General features: G+C 33.5%; 1 protein-coding gene across 18 annotated transcripts; it reads right to left on the bottom strand.

Moving 5' to 3' along the window:
- Positions 1–690: 690 nt before the first annotated feature.
- LOC108482982 (zinc finger CCCH domain-containing protein 38) lies at positions 691–9,588 on the bottom strand. Of its 18 annotated transcripts, none has more exons than XM_053021060.1 (6): positions 9,365–9,588; positions 6,702–6,898; positions 4,287–4,879; positions 2,211–3,885; positions 1,404–2,090; positions 691–1,025 (listed from the first exon to the last, which is right to left on the bottom strand). In XM_053021060.1, exons 3-6 carry the CDS (start codon positions 4,694–4,696, stop codon positions 996–998), a joined length of 2,802 nt encoding a protein of 933 aa, XP_052877020.1. In that variant the 5' UTR covers positions 4,697–4,879; positions 6,702–6,898; positions 9,365–9,588; the 3' UTR covers positions 691–995. The 18 variants fall into 18 exon arrangements, with proteins under 18 accessions (XP_052877020.1, XP_017641619.1, XP_052877021.1 ...); XM_017786130.2 differs by having other exon boundaries at positions 4,287–4,864; XM_053021061.1 differs by having other exon boundaries at positions 4,287–4,734.
- Between the last annotated feature and the right edge of the window lie 11,832 nt (positions 9,589–21,420).

The raw sequence follows: 21,420 nt of genomic DNA, 5'->3' as shown, positions 1-21,420 counted from the left end.
TTCCTTAATTTCTAGATCATTCTACCCTTAAAATATTTACACTATTGGTCTTTCAATTTTTCATATTTACACTTTTAACTCCTTAAGTCTTGAGTATTTACTCTTAAGCAACAAAACTTTTTTAACTTTTACAATTTAATCCTTTCCTGAATCAAGATATCATAATTTACTTTCCAATGTTGCCATAACTCAAAACTTCCCTTTTTATCACTTTATTTCCTTATTTTATTATATCAAGGATAATATATTACTGAAAAAATTTTCAGGGTATTACAAATTCACTCATTTGGTAGCAATTCTGGCCATCAAATTTCAATAGCCGCTACTGGCAAGAACGCTGTCTTAGATATAACCAATTCCAACCTGCTATGAGACCGTTCAAAGAATCCTTGCACTGTTTGGAATGGAAAGGAACAAGAAAAGCACTGCATAAATGCAAGGGCAATGATAGCTTCTGTTGTTAATTAGAAAAATTACAACTACGTTTTTTATGCTTTACGGTAAAAAAATGGCAGGAAATTGCATGGCTCATATGTAGTGAATAGTGGAGCACCGAGAATACATGCACATCCCAACAGGGGACAAACTATAAATGCCAAACACCATTAAGATAAGTGCAAAGTTTCAAAATTGTCTAAACATCTAACTTAGCACATAGCAGCAAAGACACAAGCACGATGCTAAAACGAGTAAATAAACTGTTTCAGGCACTAGATTTTGAATCATCACAGCTGGTACAAAGTGGTCACACATGCAGAAGTGCCAATATCATATGTTAAACTTCTAAAACAGAAGCAACAAAATATCTACAGAGTTAAAAGTCACTACTTAACCCTACTTCCAAGGAATAAAACACATAAATATCAATTGAAAAGGTTAGCATTTTTCAGAGGTGCTGAAACTAGATAAAGAAAGGGGACAAATGACAAAAGATGTAATAGCCTGGATAACTGTAAAAATAATAGCACAAAAAGACATAACCATCCCTATTTCTTTTAGCTCTTCTGAAACTTTTCCACATATGCCTGCAACAGAATAAAAATTTGTAAGCTCAGCATGTTATGCATAAAATGGAACAGTCTTAAGATGAAATAATCAAATTATGAAAAGCATTTCTACCAACTTCAACCATGGACATTGGAAATCTTTCAATGAGTTTATACTTATCTGACAATAAGCACGTTGAAGGTCCCTGGCTACTAGCAAGTTATTGGGTGATAACTAATCACACAAAACAGACACATGATGGCTAAAATGAAAGACAGAAACAAAATGCTGCGCAAAAGGGAAAAGACAACAATGGAAAGGCCTTATGCTCTTCCCCCTACCCCCCCCCCCCCAAAAAAAATAAGAATAAAAATAAAAACTCTAAACCCTTCAATTTAAAAAAAAGCTGCACTCACCTGTACAAGTTTGCTAAGCTTTGGTTTTGAAAATGACAGATATTGATCAATTTTTTCAGGTGTTTGCGGAATATTAGTCCCTTGAACTGTAGCAATCACTTTGTCAACAACCTTCTTCACAATGTTTTTGTAAGCCTCTTTGCCAATTTGACCTTCCTTCCATGTCGGTTTGAGGAGATCCTTGACAAACTCAACGAGTGCAAATTTAAATGCACGAATTCCCTTACTATCCTTGTTCTTCTTGGCCTCATCAGTCTTGTCATCAGCATCTCCACTCTCTGATGGGCCATTCTCCCCTTCAGCTTTCTTGGTTTCCTCAACTCCTTCATTTTTCTTCTTTGCCTCAGAACTTGCAACAGGCTCCAGCTGATTTGGCTTATGGCTATCAAAATCAGGCTCTCTTCTGGAACTGAGATCATTATGATAATCATCATCATTATTACTACACAAAAGAGATGAAGGTAACAACTTATTAGCCGATAGTTCAGGTTGGCCATCAGTATTTTTCTCTGCAACAGGCTGTATTGAAAACCCCAAAGGCTTTGTATCTGTGCCCTGCTTCTTGGCAGGCTCAATACTGTCAGATATAGGGTCATATATTTTTGGGAAAGTAATGTCTTGATCTGGCTGTAGATTTGGCATGGAATCTGGCTCAATATGACTTCCAGAGTTTGCAATAGACGTCACCTGCATTCCATTATGGGCATTAAGAGCAGCATGAAGTAATGGAAGTTGCTGCCCCTTTCCAAACAACTGAGCTAGAGAGGCTGAAAGATTGGTAAGTTGGGTGAGCTGCTCATTGCTTACCATAGTCTGAGTTGACTTAGATCCAGAATTACCATGTAATACATTAGCATCCCCAATATTTAGTTCATTGCTTCTTTTCTCCTCATGAAACAGCAGGCCGTTTTGGGCATCTTCCTTAGTCACTTCATTAGAAGGGATTGTCACTTGACTTTGTCCAACTGCATCTAAGTTTGAACAAGGTAAAGTACTCGGACTTGGCCCAGGCTGGTCAAAGCTTGGCAATGGCGTGTTGTTGATACAAAAATTTAGAACAATGTGTGAATTGGAAGTTGTGTTAAGAGCATTGCTGACACATGGCAGTGCTACACCACTGCTGCACCTCATCAGGTGGTCCTGGTGAACGTTAGATTTCTCAGTTAACATTGGCTGCAAAGCTGCAAGCCCATCATGTACCTGACCTGAGGCCTCTTCAGTTATATTCCTTTCTTGAGAATGTAAAAGTGTTTCGACAATAGCTGGTTTTGAACCATGAGTGAGTTCCTTTTTAACAGAAGACTGTATCTTGTAATTCCACTCAGGGGACATTTCCATATCACCAAGCGACTCTTCAGCACCTTTTGGTTCTGATACACCAATATTAACACCTGAATTTTCTATCTTCGTTGGAGTTTGTTCATCCTTGTCAATATCAACTGTTTTATACTGCACATCAGCCTCAATGTTCTTTCCACTGACATCATAGTTGTGCCGCCATCTCTCATCCATGGACCAATTAGAGAATCTTGGTTCAGAGGCACCATTTTTTGCAATTGTGTCCTTGCTGAACTTTGTAGCCCCTAAGTAGGCACCTGTATCACTCCATTTTGAACCAGTCCATAAGTTGTTCGCATCATTTGAAGCCTCAGCATCACTCCATTTTGAACTAGTCCATGAATTGTTTGCATCATTTGAAGCATCAAGATCACTCCATTTTGGACCATTCCAGGGTATCTCAGCTTCATTTATCACATTAGCATCACTTCTTTCAGGAGCATTCCAAGATTTATTCACATTGAATGAAGCATCTGTATCTCTCAATGTTGGACCATCCTGCAACCTATCCACATTAATGGAACTTGGACACCATACACCTCTATCACCACGTGACCTTCTATCAGGACTTGCACGTGCCTGACCATGATGAGAAAACCTACAATATTTTCCATTATGACAATTTCCAGAAGCAAAGAATTTGCAAGGAATATCACTGCTTCGACGAGCTTCACGCTCACCATCACGATCTGGAGTTCTAATTCTGTTCCGCTTGGTGTTTTCCCTTTCACTACTAATCTCATTCGTTGTTCTTCTACCAAAGCCATCAGTAGCACCATCATGAGCAAACCTACATGATGCACCCCTGCGGCAGTTACCTTTCAGAAAATCAGTGCAGCAATCAGTAGATCTTCCACTCTTAACAAGGTAATCTTTACAATCATCGTGAGTAATATATTTTGAAACACCAGCTCTCTTTTGTCTATTATCCCAACCATCCTCACGACTTTGAATATCTTGGTGAAGAAAGTGACACTGACTGCCTCTCCTGCATCTACCAGCCATAAAATCTTTACATAATTGAGTTGACACTCCAGATCTGTTTCTGGTTCTCTCATGTAATCCTGATTGCCACCGAACGCTACGAACTGGACTCCGGCTCCTGCTTCTACTTCGACTTCTGCTCCAGCTCCTACTCCTGCTTCTGAGGGTAAAACTAAGATTAGGAGACAAATTAAAAATCCATATTATTCGATAGAAAGATGAGACGCAAGCAGAAAGATGAAGAAAACAGAATCCTTTATATTGTGTTGAAAGAATTACGGTGAGATGCAACCTCAGTAACAAAAAAGATTTAAGAGAACCAGCAAGGGGGGAAGTCACAAACTGGGAAAAATAATATATTTTGTGTAGAGAAACATTTTCAACATAAAATGAAAATGCAAAAGAGAACTAATAAGTATATGATTTTAATTTTCATACGGAACATTGAAGAATTATTACATACTGATCTCATGGAGTCAGGTTTTACGAATGCTATACTAACAACCAGGATACCATCAAAAGAAGATAATAACCAAGGATAAACAGAGTAGACAATCCAACCTGTGAGACCCATTCCAATCACCTTTAGGAGAACTGTGGCGTTTTTTAAGCCTCCAATCATCAAGACCAGGTGACATTTTCATGCTGTAAGTCTCATCCCCGTCCCATGGAGTTGTAGTTTTCCAATTTTTAACAAAGTCATTGTTATCATCCTTTTCACCACCTCTGCTTCCATGAAAAGATTCCCTTGAAGGCATTCCATGCTTAGATTTCATCATGTCACCGACTCCGACAACAGACCACTTGTCTTTCCTACCAACCTCTGCAGAGAAATATCCATGTTCTGATTCTCTATCATGAAAAGGCGCACTGACTTTCGCAGACCAAGCTTTATCTCGTACATTTTCAAGAGAATATTGTTGTTCCTCTTTTGAATTCCACTTAGAACCACGTTTTCTGCTTCCACTCATCTCACCAGTAACAGGAATTCTTATCTATGCAGTATGATCTGGAAGTACGAAATTAAGACATTAATAAACTGCCACCCTCCATATGTCTCATGACAACCATTAATTTAATTCAGGATCCAATTACATGCCAATCAATCTCATGTCCACTCTGCTGCGAGATTTAATTCCCTATGGGGCAAAAACCTGATTCCATTAAACAGATTCCAAATTTCAAAGTAACAAAAATCAGGACAAGAACACAAAAATAAAGATATCCCACATTCAGAAGTCAATGTGCAGTTATAATTGCAAGCACTAGTGTCCAGCATTAATATACTGTTTGAAACTAGATTCTGCTCAATTTCACCGTTTGATTTCTGCAAGAATATTTTGCCTAGGGAAACTGCTACTCAATGATAGAATAAGATAAAATGCTATACCAAATTGCTCCTAACACATGAGAGTAAATTTAATTCCGGCTCCTGGTAGGAGTCTCTGCATCTGAGGCCTGAACCAAAGATGTCATCTACGCAATATATATACGCTCAAAGTTACATTAGGTATCTGGATCGAGAAATCAAGCTTACGGTCGAGCCAGGTTGAGTTTTCACACAAAAGCATCAGAAAAACATTCCCTATAAACTAGTATTTTATTTGTAAAAGTAAATTTTTTTCTTTGTGCATGCAAATTTTTTTTAAGTGTATATAACAACCCTTACAATCTAATAATCAACTATCAAATTTGATGTCCTGTTTTAAGTTGACCATGCAAGACTAATCTTTTTAAGCCATGCACGAAGTTCACCAATTTGAAGTGCTACAAACCAAAATTAACTTAAAAGCTGACACACATTTTGTGTGAATAAACCATAGAAGCTAATAGTCAAAACAGTGATATGTAAAACCATACAAAATTTTCAACAGTGTACATTAAGGTTTCTGGTTTCTTATACTGATATTGGTTATCAATTGCACAAATATTATCAGTGCTTAGACCTTTTTTATACAGCTGATCTCTATTCAATCAATGATCTTACTTAGTACTATAATCATAAAAGGTTATGCAACTAAGGGTTCCAGCATTTACCAAATACATTTATTAACATATGAACAAAAAGCAATTTTATCAATCGAATTGTTATAAATATTCAATTTAGCTGAAAACTAGCATGCATATCGCACATAACTAATTCCAGTCAGGAAAAGAGTAAAAAATAAAAAGCTATAGAATAATAGACAAAGAGTTGAAGCAACTTTTGTTCTAAGTATCATCCTTCATGTTGCACATACAAACTACATTAAGGATATATCTCTATGAAATGATGTTTCAGATTAACGAACTGCAAAATATCTTAACAGAACACATTAAGAGGGCATTGGGTTTAAGCAATGTAAGATTGTGTTTCGTAATAGGACAACGGGAATGTAAGATTACAGGGTGGAATGTACAGTATGTTAGATCGACTTGTTTGGTTCATTTGGATGAAATCTAAGATTCAGGAATTTAGTTCACAAAATATAATATTACTTAAAAGTACAATTTAATAAATTGACCAAAATTCAATATTTTTATACTATGACGTCTATTGTTTCACTGTTAAGGGAAAGAGAGTTTTTTGTTTTTAATTGAACATAAATTTTATTTGGAAAAAAGGTCTAAACTAATTAAAATAATAATAATAAAACAGTAAATCAGTCCAAAATTTAAGATTACATACATAATTTACGATTACCTAACGAATATGTGATAGTGAGATTACACCCTCTATTAGAGCATACTGACACTATTTAATAATGTGAGATTACAAGATAACCGAAATGTTGAATATTCAAGCACCATAATATTATTCCGGAATGTAACATTACGGGTCATAATGTAAAATTCAGCTAGCCAAACACACCCTAACATTTTCAACATAGAAGATTCAGAAAATAGTGCTTATAACTTCTCAATCCCTTCCAAGGAAATGTTAGTAATACATGATTCATCCTAAGTAAAAGACTATGTCATAGTAGAACAACTTACCGGGCATAGCATGGCTTAAAGTTAATTTGTTACACTAGATCTCAAGTGCCACCACTTTAAAATGCATGGTAGCAATACTATCAAGCCTTCCTTAAAATGTAATTACACATCTCATAAAGCTTTCATTAGAACATAGTGCCCCCCCTCCAAAGTCATATATGCACTTTAACTTCAAAATGGGGCAAGAGCATTTTCACCTAGCATATGTTAAAGAAAAGTGAAAGATGTGATGAATATAGTAAGATTCAGCAAAAATTGCTTATGTTATACTTATATATGAAACATGTAGAGTATAGACTAAAGCATTATTTTGCAGTAACCAAGTAAAGGAGAGAACATCCAAAATGAAGAGAGATGCACTCATATTGTGCCCACACCAAAAATTAAATAGATAAAATTTAAAAACTCTTCAACTCATCCAAGAGTCTAATAAAAATATCTAACCAAAAATTGGTGAGATTAAATTTTCCATAATGCGGAACATGAAGCAGTTGCACAAGTCTAAAGGTCAAATACAAATAATGACCGAAAGCTCCATTAGCACCTTCATGAATTGTTAAGAATCCATGCGGTATGTGCAGGTACAAAGAGATAAGTGCATATTGCAGTAGCAGAAAGCTCTAGTAGCCCATGACCTATGCCTCAACATTATTAGGCATAGAATATCCTCAAATTTAGCAAGTATACTTGCATGACTGGGCGTAAATTTAATCAATACAGTAAAAGAATTCTAAATATTGAAAACCATACACCCATAAAGACATGAACTCTAATTGCTCTTAACAATACCACTAAAACACAAAATTTGTATAATCCTAATACATAAATATAGCAATTCTCATGAAGAAAACTAATTTTAAATTTTGGGACACAAATCAAATTTGAATTATGACGGTAAAACAAGCCACTTCCATGTAAAATCTCCAATTCAACACATAAATCATCTGGAACTTCTTGTTATACAGAAATGACCACTATCTTATATAATTTCTCAGCTTTATATCACATAGAGAAGTACATTCAAGTTACGTACTTCTAAAAATTTGTTCCAACCAACCAAACCACAATCTTTAGCCATTTCATGCATAGAAGCAACATCTTCCTTCTAAACCCATCCTTCACTTCAAAATGACAATGATATTGAACATCAAAAGGATTCAGCAAAACAACATCCAAAGATTGAGAAACTCTTTATTCTTGAATTATGATCTAGATTTTTATATGCCATGTCGAAATCTTTGGCACTCTCCACTAAACAAACTGCTATAAATGCATAATATGGGTTCATATCCAATATGTCACTTGAGGAAGGAATTCCTTTGCAAAAACAATTGCATCAGTTATGGAATGCACTTGCTAATTCCTCCAACCACTGACCTTGTAAGAAGTACTGCAGCAAAATTATGTCTTATATTAGAACCCTGGCAAATGTACTCCCATGAGATACATAGAACTATAGCATTCACAGGACTATCTAACCTGATATCCAACTCATGTTGTCTGGGAATGGAAATAAAACGTAATAAAGACAAATGCAAACAGACATCACAAACCCCAAAAGGAAATATTGTTAACTACCCGAATCAATAGGTGCCTAAATACCATTCAAACAACGAAAAGATAGTATACAACTATCACAACTATATAAAATTTTAAAATATAATTGATTATGGCACACCCACAAAGTGGGTGAAAAACCAAATTATGTAACAAATATATTTATAAAAAATTGATATAGAAAACAATAGAAGCTTTGGTTGAAATGGTGAAGTAAAGATGTTAAAAACCATATCTAAATAATATAATTTACTTTGTAAAGCAATGATACTTCAGTCATTACTCAATTGTGTTGGTGCCCAATTGACTCGTGACACCAACTTAGTCAAAGGCTTAATATATAATAAAGATTTTTCACAGGTATAACACATGATATTTTAACAAAATTTTCTGAAAAACCTATAAAGTTCAACATGATGGCAATGTTGCTAGTCAGCTACAATGCCCAGTAATCCTACTATTTTTTCTTTCCATAGCAAAACATTTAGTGCAAAAGACCCCTCAGTAAGATTGAGTAACTCGCTATCTGAAAGAGTAGAATATCAGTTAGCTTAAGCTTAGAGTTCAATAATCCAATCTCCTAACTAAGAAACAAAGAAAAAGCTATGAGGTTACAATCTGCGCAAAATAACTAAAATAGCAAGTTGTTATACTTTATTCTCATATTTTTACGCAAATATCCACTCCATCAACTGTTTCCTATTTGCTTCTAACTCTTTCAATCTAAAACAGAAAATACAATCACAAGAAAGAGAAAATTATTTAGCACACAGTGCACAAGAACTCAATTGCTTGAAAAACAAACAAGAAAGGAAAAAATCTATCAAGGATTTTCAACATTCAGAAAAATTCAACAACTCAATCAACTATAACCACCCTAAAAGTTCCTTACTAGAAAACGGGAAAAAAAATTAAAAAGAACTTCCAAGGTCAAACCCAAAGAAACCCCAGATATCAATAGAGATCCATTAATCAAGAGAGCTAATGGAACCCTAAAAGAACCCTAACTAGTCTTCCTTGTAAAAATTAACCCGAAGTTCTATAAACAAAGACTAGTGACAAAACCCTAGAAACAATCGAAAAAGAGTCAGATAAAGAGGACTCACCTTGAGAACAAGAAGATTTAAAAATGTAAGAATCGAGCAAAAGGGGAGAGAAAAGATGAGTTGAGCCGCCAATTGATTTCAATGGAGCGAATAAGAGAGTATGGATTTCGAAAAGTAGACATGGTCAGCTCGAGTGCTCCACTAGGTATATAAAATATTACCAATATGTTGCTAGATTTTTTTTTTCTATTTTTTTTGGTAAACTACAATAATCTACTTTAAATTAGGCTGTCTATTATTTTGTTTACTTAAAACCATTTAATCAATTTAAATAAAATAATTGTGCGAATTAATTATAATTATTAAAATTTATTTTAATAAATTATTAACTCATTAAGTGAACATGTATTTGTTTTATTGACTTTTGATTAAAGTTTAAAGGCATTTATATAAACTTTATGGGGAAAAGTTTTAAACTATTATAAGGAGGTTCCTAATTAAAAGTTAACAAAAAAAAGTCACGTATCAGTCATTTAATGTGTCACATCATCAATTTGTTAAAAGAAAACAAAATTTTAATTACTATAACTAATTTACACAATTATCTTAGTTAGAATGATTAAATTAAAAAAAATTAGAGTAATAATAAGATGAAGCCTATTTCAGGGTGATCTATTTTTTCCTTTGTCCTCTTCGAGGACATTTCGTTCCTTTCTTGTTGAATTTTTTAAAAAAGTGAAATATATAAAAATTATTTATGATTTGTTTTGCTTTAAAAAAATAAATTATTTTCATATTTTGAAATATCAATTTTTGGAAGAGCAAAACAGGAAAACTATTATTATGTACTAAAAAGTTGATAGAATTATCTATCTCATGCATTTAGTATTTAAGTAAGCTGTAAAACTGAACATGTCTTCGTCATAATAAGACCTTATCATATGAGAGTTATTGTATAGACTTGGTTTTCATAAAAAGTCTAATAACCAATTGTCACACCTCGCAGACAAGCTTGGAAGTTTTTGTCTCGCAAGTGAAGGATTCGCTACTGTTCTAGCAAACTAGGTATTCGCCAAGAGTCAGGCGAATTGGGTGTTCGCCAAGGTTTTGGCGAGCTAGGGGTTTAGCAAAAGAATATCAGCAAGGGGATTCGCCGATAGTAGTGTATGCCTAAAGAGGTGGTAAAGGGTTCACCAGATCCATTACCAAGTTGGGTTCGCCAATTTCTCTACGAGGTAGGTTCGCTAAATGTGTGGGCGAGCTGGTGTTCACCAAACTGTTTGGCGAGCTGGGGTTCACCAGTCTTGCTGCGAACTAGGGTTCGTCGATCAAAGATACAATTAGACTCAAATGAGGAAATAAAGATTTAGTGAATTTAGGAATACTTTACGTACAACTAACAACTTTCCTAAATTAAATAAGGCATCTAAAGATTATCAAGACTCTTAGGTCTATAAATACAACATTTAATTTTGTGAATTATTCACTGAATATTTTTCCATCAAAGTATATGTTCTAAGTTCAGATTATAGCCATCAGGGTAAGTCTCTGTCTTGTTGAGTGTGATTGTCTAGGTTCGCATTGCATGAATTCTATATGTCTTGTTCTGCTTAAATAATAAATGTGTATGTTGTCGTGAACTAGTCGGACCGTCTTCTAGCAAGGATAAAGGCAAAGCAAAACTCGTTTAAGTTTCTTCGTTTTCCATTGAGTGGCTTGGAATTATTTGGGGTATGTTAACTGCCATATTGTTTAGTTTATACTAACATGTTTTCAAATACGGTTTGAAGATATGATTTTTAAAGCACAGTTTTTTGTAAGATCCCATACAAGCTAAGGATTTAAATAATGTTTTCAGAAATGGTTTTATAAGTTGTGTATCAGCGAAGCTCCCCTTATGAACTTATGGATAAGGTGTGTATTAACGAAGCTCCTCTTGTGAGCTTATGGATAAGTTGTGTATTAACGAAGCTCTCAAGAGCTTAATGATAAGCTGTGTATCAGCGAAGCACAAGCCAGTCTTGCAACCTAAGGCAGACTCTAGTCATAAGTGTGAACTGGTCTTGCAAGCTAAGGCAAACCTTGTTCAAAGAAAAGGTTTTTCTTGAAAAGTGTAAGATGGCTTCATGATTTTAGGGCAAGCCTAGACTTAGTTTTTAAAAGGTTTTTGATACACAAAATAGGTCCCACGATTTTAAAGTGAGCCCTGCCAATAATGTTTTAAGAAAAGGCTAATGAGTTTTCAAACACTTTTTTAAGCATAACCTAATAGTTTCTGATTATTCACTAAGTTCTTAAGGAACTCACCCACTCCTTTCTTACTCATTCCTAGGTACGTAAGTCGTGAATAGCGTAGGCGAGGTTGATGATTGGGCAAGGACGCTCTTGAGCAGATATTAATGAACATGGGTTAAAGGCGATGGGAATATTGTTATGGGTTTTAGATTTATTTATGATTTTGTGAATCTAACATTGTTAATTCAAGATTGGATATTTTATTCTGTTACATTTCCAGTTTATTTGATTGTGAACCATGTCTTAAGGTAATTAATTTTTTCATGAACAAAATCAATGTTATCCATGTATGAGAGTATTATGTTTTATTTTTATGCAAGACATATTTATGCTTAAGTGTTTGCAAACTCTGTATGCTACGTGCCACAATTACATGCAAAACCCTGTAATAATTTCCATATTTATATGCATACCCCTATAGTGTTTGTTTTATTACTTGCGAACCACTAGTAAAATATCCGAACCCATAAATGTGCGACCCCGTGTATTTATATGAACCATGATCCTTTTAACTGCAAAGCCTATTTATTTGTAAAAGCATGATATCCCTGCAAACTAATGATTTTATACGACCCTTAGTTTTGAGCAAAGCTTATACCTTAGGAGTTATGTGAACCCTTACACTATTGTTTTCATGCGAAGTCTTTTATGTATGCGAGCCTGAAATGACAGAAATGTACAACTGTATACAATCGCAAAAAATAATAAAGTGACAAGTAATGTCAAGTTATCATAACCACAAGGGCTGTGCAAGAAAATATTTATGAAATGCAAAATTAAACAATTTGATGTTGGAGGATATATTGGTTTGAAGTGGTTTTATAATAACTAAATATCAACTAAATAATTTAACTAAAAAAATAAAAATAAATTATTCCAATGCATGATTTCTAAAAGATGAGTTTAATCAATATGACATAAATGTGTTAGATCAATTTTATTCTTTTTAACTTAGAATAATTAAAGTTGTGTTCATGTTGTTACGAATAATTTCATGACAACTTGGTAATTTGCTAACTAATGCACATACTTACCTACTAAAACTCAATAACATCTTGACCATATCTTTATGTCAATTCAAACGGTTAATCAAATTTTAATAAGCAAGTAAAAGATTAAGTGAAATAACAATATATCTCTATATTGAAACAATTTAATCACAATAATCTTGCAAGTTATGTAAGGCTAATGTATTGTTTAATATCATCGCTAATTTAACCCTCAGCTATATTAGAAGTTAAACATGCACCAATTAAATATTGCGTCCATTAATTATAATTTTAATCCGTTTAAATAATTAATTCAATTGTTACCGCCTTTCTCTCCATCAGACTTGTAATTAATCTTAACCCAATTTGTGTTGAATCAAAATTAATTATAAAATATGTTCAATAATTATTATTGGACCGTCCATGACTGGAAAAATAATTAGCTTTACTCTTGGGCCACTTGATACAAGAATTGCCTCAACGGTTCAAGCTTTTCAAGGTGACTGCCGAGCTAATTTTCACCCCTTCTGCAAAATTATCAAAAATAAATCAAATTTGTGTAAATTTAATATAAAATTAACTAAAATTCAATATGTTCATAATTTAAGTGCAGTTTAATTATTTAATGATTAAAATATGAATTTTGACAAAAATTACTACGAAACAGTATGAATTATCGCTAAAAAGGAGTTGAAAAAGTCTATATATTTTTGTGTTTTCACACCCCAAAACTTAATTCATTGTTCGTCCCAAGTAATGCACTTGAAATCACCTTTGAAAAATTCTTCAGAAATTATTTCTCCCCACAATTATAAGTTTAGTGTAATTATGCCCAAGGACAAGAATTTTGAAATTATGCAACTCAAGTATACATATTGTTCGAATTATTCTCAATTATTATCATGATAGCAAGAATAGACTAAATACTTTCTCAATAAGATATGCTAAATTATTACCAAATTTTTAGTCCCTCATTTAAGACTAAATTGCAATCAGTAAGTTTAATTTATGTCTTTATATGTTGAATTTAATAATTTCTCTCCACTAATGTAGCTAGCACAGAAATCTGAATAAATAGATCTTTTAAATAGGTTGTAACGTGGCTAGGCTAGGGTAGTTAAAAGATAGATACTTTTAAGCTATAAACCCTAGACTCAGCCTGCATCAGACCTTCGAAATAAATACCTTCAAATTCACCAAATCATTTTGCATTTGAGTTCACATGCTCTTTGTACATCTATTTCTTTTGAGTACATACGCTCTTTCCTTTTTCTCTTTCTTTTTTTGAGCATATTACTGTATGTAATACAATTTTGAGCATTTGATACTTCTTCTCAACTCCTCCAAAATCGAGACATGAATTTCCATTCAAATTTAAAACTTTTCTCATACATTCATATCGTCCCTAAAACGAGCCTACGAGGCCCAAAACATGCATTAGAGGTGGTTCGGGACTAAACCGAGAACTTTAGAAAACTTTCCAACACTTAGAAAATTTTCTTGTTTTTGATGGTCACACGCCCGTGTGTCTTGGAACACACCCATGTCCTTAGCCTATGTAACTCTCTATTTATGACGTCATCAACAAAATAGGGTCACACGGCCAAGTCACATACCAGTGTGTTAGGCCGTGTGGAGAATTTAATTTTCATGAATATTCATAAATAAGGTGCAGACTTTACACGGCCAGGGCACATGGCCATGTCTTAAGGTCGTGTCTCTCACACAGCCATGTCTCGTGCCCATGTGCTTACTATTGGGCATTCTGTTTCTCAAAACTAAGGTACAGGGGACACACGGCAGGATCACACACACATTGGGGCAGACCGTGTGTCACACACAGCCTAGACACATGTCGGTGTAATCGATTATAATGGAGAGATTACGGTTGTTAGGCTAAAGTTAAGACATGTTAAATTATGCTTGCAAATTGATATAGCAAACAATGTGACTGAATAATTTATAACTATGAGGTTTATAGCAATTTATATTATTTTTTTCTGTGTTTATATTGTTAGACTTGGTAAATAATTGGTAAGAGTTGTTTATTAAGTTCATTAAGCTATATAGCTTACCTCCTTTCCTTTCCCATGTTTTATAGTGCCGTAAACTAGCTCGAGTTAAAGATCACCGAAGATCCTATCACACTATCAAGCTATCATTTTGGGTATTGATGAATTCAAGTATTTTGAGTTATGGCATGTATAGGGACTTAGTCTTTTGGTCATAAGTGTCATTATGATTTTAGCCAATGTAATGACTTGTAATCGTCAAAGGCTTGTTTTGCTATTTGGCCATGTAAGTTGGCTTATATTGGCAACGTGGTTGTAAGCCTAAGTATATTTATATATGTGTTAATGCCTTTGGTGATATGATCATGGTATGCATGGTGAATGTGAATTATTTGGAAATGTGATTTATGGCATGAATGTGAATGTTTGGTAATGTGGTCTATTGATGAGATGTAAAATTTGTGTGTACAATAAGGTAACTAGAAAGTAGTTAAATGAAGCTTAATGAAGGTGAAATTGACAGAATGATTTATGGCATGATAAATGTTGTGTATATGATAAATGTTGATTTGGTATTGATATGTGATGGTCATAATTGTGAGTGGTTCATGGTTCATTTTGTATATATATAGCCTTGAAAGTTGGCTAATGTTGGTTATGAGTATATTTGTATTAATGTCATTTGTGATTGTGGAAGCTTGCATAATTTGATGTGGAAAGGTTGATGTGACATCCCTAATTTGACCCTAGTCGAGATGTGGTTTTGGGACCATAAAATCGAGTTATAAAATTTATTAAATATTAAAATTCATATCTACTATGTGTGATAGTGCATGTGTGAAATTTTGATGCTTAAATTCATTAGTTGAATGTGAATTTTAGTCAAAGGGCTTATGTGAGAAAAAAAAAAAAAAAGTTATGAATTAATTTGAAGACTAGTTAGTGCATGATTCTCAAAATGGGGACTTGCATGTCAAATACCCCATTTTGAGAAGTAGTGGCAACCATAATGACAAGGGTGCATAGAAAATGAATTCAAGAAAGTATATTAATATTATATGGCCTTAATTTATAAAGAAAAAAAAGATAAATAAAACATGGTGGGGTGGAAAAAAAAAACAAAGTTTGGTTCATTCTTATTCTTCATTGCCGTGGTGAAGAAAGAGTAAGGGAGTGAAGCTCAAATAATCGGTCATATGCATAGATCTATTCTAAAGGTATGTAATGTGATTTTTGTCAAACTGATTATGAAATTTGGTTGTTAATGACATGTGGTAGATAACCCATGATTTTTAATTCTAGATTAAGTGATGTTTGTAAGGATTTTCAAAGTTCATGTAAAGCTTACCTTTGGTCATATTAAGGAATGGTAAATTGGTTGTAATATTATATATATTTTGATAGTATATTAGATGGTTTGAGATTTGAGCTAGTTACATGTGCTAGTATGAAGATTTATGGGTGTTTTAGAATCGGCCTAAGTGTTTTAGTCATTAATATATATATATATATATTGCCGAATATATGCCTAAGGAATTGGTTAAGTACATTATTGTTCATTGAGTAAGTGATTGAGGAATGGTTAGAAGAAATTGAATGTTAAACTAGTTGATTTGTTTATAATGTCCGATTATGATCATTTATAGAGATGTGAATGAATTGTTGTTATGTGAATAAATATTTATTTGATGATATATATATATATATATGTATTCGGCAATGGGATAAAATGTGTATTAAGGTAAGTTTCATGGTGATTATGCTTGTGATGTTGGGTTAATGTTCGACATTGAGTAATGTGGGGTAAGGTGATTAATCGGCTATGAAATTAGCTAAATTGAATAGGTATGTTTAATGATATGCTTAGTGTAATGTATAATCTTATAACTCGGTTTGGTATGGAGACAAAGGTTAGATGTATGATTGGATTTTGGTATGTGTTAAATTGGTTAATCAAAGATTTAATATGACGAAATGTTAATGAATAACATAAATGGTTTGCACCTTAAATAGTTGAAATAAAGCTTGCCGATTATGATTAAATGTTTAAATTGTAATGGTCATATATAGGTATATATATATATATATATATATATATATGTATGCCTTATGTATGTACCATGTACACAAAAGGACATTCGGCAATATGATTAAATTCATGTATAAGAAAGCATGATAAATTAAGTGACTCTTTGCTTGTGAAGGTGAATTAGATATAGATTAAATGATATGTGATTGCCAAATGTGATTGTTAAGTGAATAATATTAGTTAAGTACTTAAGCAAATCTATTGTTTTACTTAAGCTTAAGAGCAAAGAGGATCAAAGTCGGATAGGGGAAAAGAGAAAGTAAACGAATGGCCGTGGATATCTAGTCGTCGACCACTTCCAAGGTAAGTTTTAAGTGATCAAATATTGAGTAAATTCAATCATAATAGGACATAATGAGTTGATTTAACAAGATGTGATGTGGCCATCATATGTTTTAAACTTAAATGGTAAGTACATTAGTGTTTGGACTTGGAAATTTAAGAGCAAATTGTAAAAATCTGCTTAGGACAGCAGCAGTAGTGTGATTTTGAAAATCACCATAAATTGTTGGAGTGGAATTAGAGTCTGAATAAAATATGAAATCAAAGCTCAATGAGTCTAGTTTCTTATAAAATAAACAGTGCAAGCAAAGGAATTTCCTATAGAGAGATATTTAAAGTTGTGTGTGATAGTGTCGGAATGAATCTGAAATCCCTGTTTTGCATTTAGAAAATTATTATAAATAGTACAAAAATTGTTATAAGATAAAATTTATATGCTTAGACTCCTTAATAAGTCTAGTTTCAAATGAAATCAAATAGAACATACTTTGAATTTTGTACAATGAGAATTTTGATTCGTAGTAAAGACTGGTCAGGTTAGTCAAACAGTGAAACAGGGAAACTTTAAGAAAAATCTGGTATTGATTGGCCAAACCTAAAATTCTGAAAAATTTATGGATGGAAGATATACGAGTCTATATTCAGGGAAAATTAACGGCAAGTGATTTGGAGCCTTGTAGCTCGGTTATAAATAATTTAGTGACCATTGGTCAGGAAAACAGCTTGTAGTGAATATGTGATTTTTGTTGTAAACATGGATAAAACTTGTTTTAGTTGCTCATAAGCTATTGATTAAACCCATACTTGAATTCTAATTGTGATATTGTAAAATGATATATGAGTGTTAGATGGATCTTTGATATTAAAATTTGTAAAATTTGTAAGTTTATGAGTATTCGAATATGAAATGATAGTATGGCGTGAAATTGAATTATTCATTGGAAAAGTGATTGATGTAGATTCGACCAAGACCAAGTCTGTACATGAAAGTGTATATATATGTGATAAGGCCTAATGGCCGATGTGATGAATGTGAAAGTGTGTATATATGTGATAAGGCCAAATGGCCAATGTGATGAATGTGAAAGTGTATATATATGTGATAAGGCCTAATGGTGATGTGATGAATGTGAAGGTGTATATATGTGATAAGGCTTAATGGCCAATGTGATGAATGTGAAAGTGTATAAATGTGATAAGTCCCGAAGGGCATTTGTGTGATACTATATCCGGTTAAAACCCGCAGGCCTTATCGAGAATATTATCTTGATTAACGTCCATAGGCTTCGTGCTTGTACTATATCCGAGCTTTAAAGACCCGACGGCTAAATGCTAGGATTCAAGTAAGACTTTGATATTGAGTATCTGCAATAAGTTACCATCAAATAAGTGTTATGTATTTAAGATGTTGGTCGTATTACTTACTCATCGGTGGAGTGATTTGAGGTGAATTATCGATGATCGAAGGGTAAGTAAATGTGATTAATATTATGACTCCAAATATGTGAATGATCTAATTGGTAATGGTATGCCTGTATAATGAAGTATGTGATGAAATGTTCTTATGTATTAGAGCATATTCGCCCAAAAGCCTTATGATTTGAGTATGGGTTGGGCTAAATGTACCAAGACAAGGTAAGAATTATGTTTTCACATTTACGTATATGTGATAAGGAATATGTTTATTTATTTATGTGCCTCTGATAATTCAAGATTTGTCATGTTGAAATACTTAAAAATAAGGGTGTGATTATGAATAAGTGGAAAGGAACATGGAAAGTTGAAATTTGACGAAGAATGTGCTTTGGAAATATTTGACCATCTAGGTCACTATTATTCGAAGGTATATATATATATATATATATATATATATATATATATATATATAAGATGACCAAGTAATTGTCTATTGATATCATGGTTCGAGATGAAGCTCTAGATTAACTTCATCGAGCAGTTGAAATGAATGACCAATGACGGTGAATGAGAACACTTTGTTTTGCTTAAAACTTACTAAGCTCGCAAAAGCTTACTCTGTTCAATTATGTTTTGGTGATAGGTTGTGGATTCTGACTACCAGCTCGGGGATCATCAGCACTTCGTCACACTATCTACCATTGCGGCAACTATGTAATTAGACTTAGCTTATGGCATGTGTAGGATAGGCAATATAGTAGAATGATATTATGACTATTGTATATAAGCCATACGAAAATGGCATCTGTTGGACGTTTACTTAAAGAAGGGAGTTTAAAATTTTATTCTTCCGATCTTATTCCTAATTTCTGGTAACACCTCATCCTATTCCGGTGACGATTACGGGATAGGGGTGTTACAGTTGATGTTTTAAGGATGTTTGAAAATGGTATGAGAATGACATGTTATTGTCTTGGTTGTGATTATTTGGTTGCTCTTCATGCTTGAGTTTATGCCATGTGATGTAAATATGTGCAAGTGAGGGTGGCAAAATGGCTTGGTAAATAGCCTTGTTTTTATCCACACGGGTAGACACACGGGAGTGTGTCTAGGCCTTGTGTGACACACGGTCAACCCCATGGGCGTGTGATCCCTGCATCTTAATTGTTACAAAACATAAAGCTTAGTATCGAGCACAAAGGCAGAGACATAGGCGCGTGTCTCAACCGTGTGAAGGACACGGCCTCTAGACACGGGCGTTTGTCTTGGCCGTGTGACTTCAATTTGTTCTTGGATGACAAAAAAAGAGTTATATGGGCTAGGGACATAGGCGTGTCCCAATCCATACGGACGTGTGACCTCTGTTTAGCAAAAATTCTCTAAATGTCGTAAAATTTTCTAAAGTTCTCAGTTTAGTCCCGAACCGCTTCCAAAGCATGTTTTAAGCCTCGTAGGCTCATTTTATGGATGGTGTGATTGATTGTTAAAAAGTTTTAATTTGGTGAAAAATTTACAACTCAGAATGTATGTTTGCTTGTGTTTACATCCGATAATGCCTCATACCCTATTCCGACATCGAATACTAGTAAAGGGTGTTACATTTAGTGGTATCAGAGCTATGGTTTAGTCAATTCTCAGACTAACCTAACATGTGTGAGAGTCTAGCTATACATGCCATATATAACCTATGATAGTGTGATATCTCCCGACTCTGACGAAATTGTTTTATTGAGACAGAGATGCCTTCCAACCGAGCTACTTTCAAAAATGCTGAAAGTGATACTAAGATATTTGAAAATGTGTTTGTGATGAGTCGAAACTTGGAAAAGTATGAATAAGAGTTCATGATATGTATGTGATGATGCGTAAAATGAAATAACCATAAGTTGAGAAATATGGGTAAAATGTCATTGTTCCGGTTGAACGTTGTGTTCAATGGATTATGGTGATTTTATGAAACAAAATGAAAATTTATATTGTGATAAACTCATTCATGTTTGTTTGGTGTTCATATGATGTTATGTGCTTGACTTGTTTTATTAGTGAATGCGATAAGTAAACTTACTCAAAATTTATAGAATGTATGTATGAGTGCACTTGTTTGAATAAGATAATCGGAAAGTTCATGTAGCTTAAATATGTATGTTGATTTGCTAGAAGTGAATTATATAATTGTGATGATATTATGATGATGATAAGTGTTAAGTCACATGTGTGTATACATATATATGAGAGTTGAGTTAGAGGCTTTACGACCTCAGCCCCTTACCAATATGGTATTTTATAGCAAAATTTTAAGATTTATGTTGAATGAGCTTACAAGTGAGAGACTAAAGAGTTCAGTAGCGAAATAATTAATAATGTGGTCAGAGTTGAGAATAGTTTGGCAAGTGAATACAGTTTTGGAAAAGATGCTGGGTTAATCTAAAGATCATTCAGATTTCGCAATGTCACGGTTAAAGAAAAAGTTAATCTCGGCTAATCGACTCATTCATGTATGATGTCTAAGGTATGTATTTGCTAGAATTACTTCCAGATTGATTTTCATTAGTGAATGGAATAATATGGGATTAGTGATGACAGAGTTAGTCAGAGAAATGATATTTGAATCATAATGATGCCTGAGTGTAACAGTTGAAATTGAATAGATTATGATGATCTCTTCTGAGTATTTTATTTATTCACTTATCCTTAGAGATATATGCGATTACTTGTTTTCTGATGAAATTCTTATCGTATGAGAATACTAGCTGATTATAATTTTAGATGAAAGTACCGTTGGTCTGGTTGGTTGATGATCAGCATATCTTATCTCTCTCTCTTTGGGGTTCTATTCTATTATGTTTGGAATAAAAGTTGATGGTGAAAATTTATGTGAGGCTATTCTTCTATTTCTACTGGATGTTGTTTTGTTTTATATGTATATATTTGGAAAATATATTATCTCTATTATAATTGATTCCAGAGTGTGTAAGCATTGTTTTTCTTCTGGTTTTCTCTGAGGAATCATCAAGATCTTTATTATTTTCTTAT

This window comes from Gossypium arboreum, chromosome 11, assembly GCF_025698485.1.
Source record: "Gossypium arboreum isolate Shixiya-1 chromosome 11, ASM2569848v2, whole genome shotgun sequence".
NCBI lineage: Eukaryota > Viridiplantae > Streptophyta > Magnoliopsida > Malvales > Malvaceae > Gossypium > Gossypium arboreum.
Note: the sequence above shows the minus strand (reverse complement) of the source record. Positions and strands in the feature narration are given on the sequence as shown.

What these genes read in the sequence shown, in the direction of transcription:
- LOC108482982 (XM_017786124.2), bottom strand. Translation starts at nt 4,696, where the DNA reads ATGAGTGGAAGCAGAAAACGTGGTTCTAAGTGGAATTCAAAAGAGGAA. An exon ending in GATTGGAATGGGTCTCACAG is followed by an intron (nt 3,886 to 4,286) that starts GTTGGATTGTCT and finishes TTTTACCCTCAG; the next exon opens with AAGCAGGAGTAGGAGCTGGA. An exon ending in AGCTTAGCAAACTTGTACAG is followed by an intron (nt 1,026 to 1,403) that starts GTGAGTGCAGCT and finishes ATTCTGTTGCAG; the next exon opens with GCATATGTGGAAAAGTTTCA.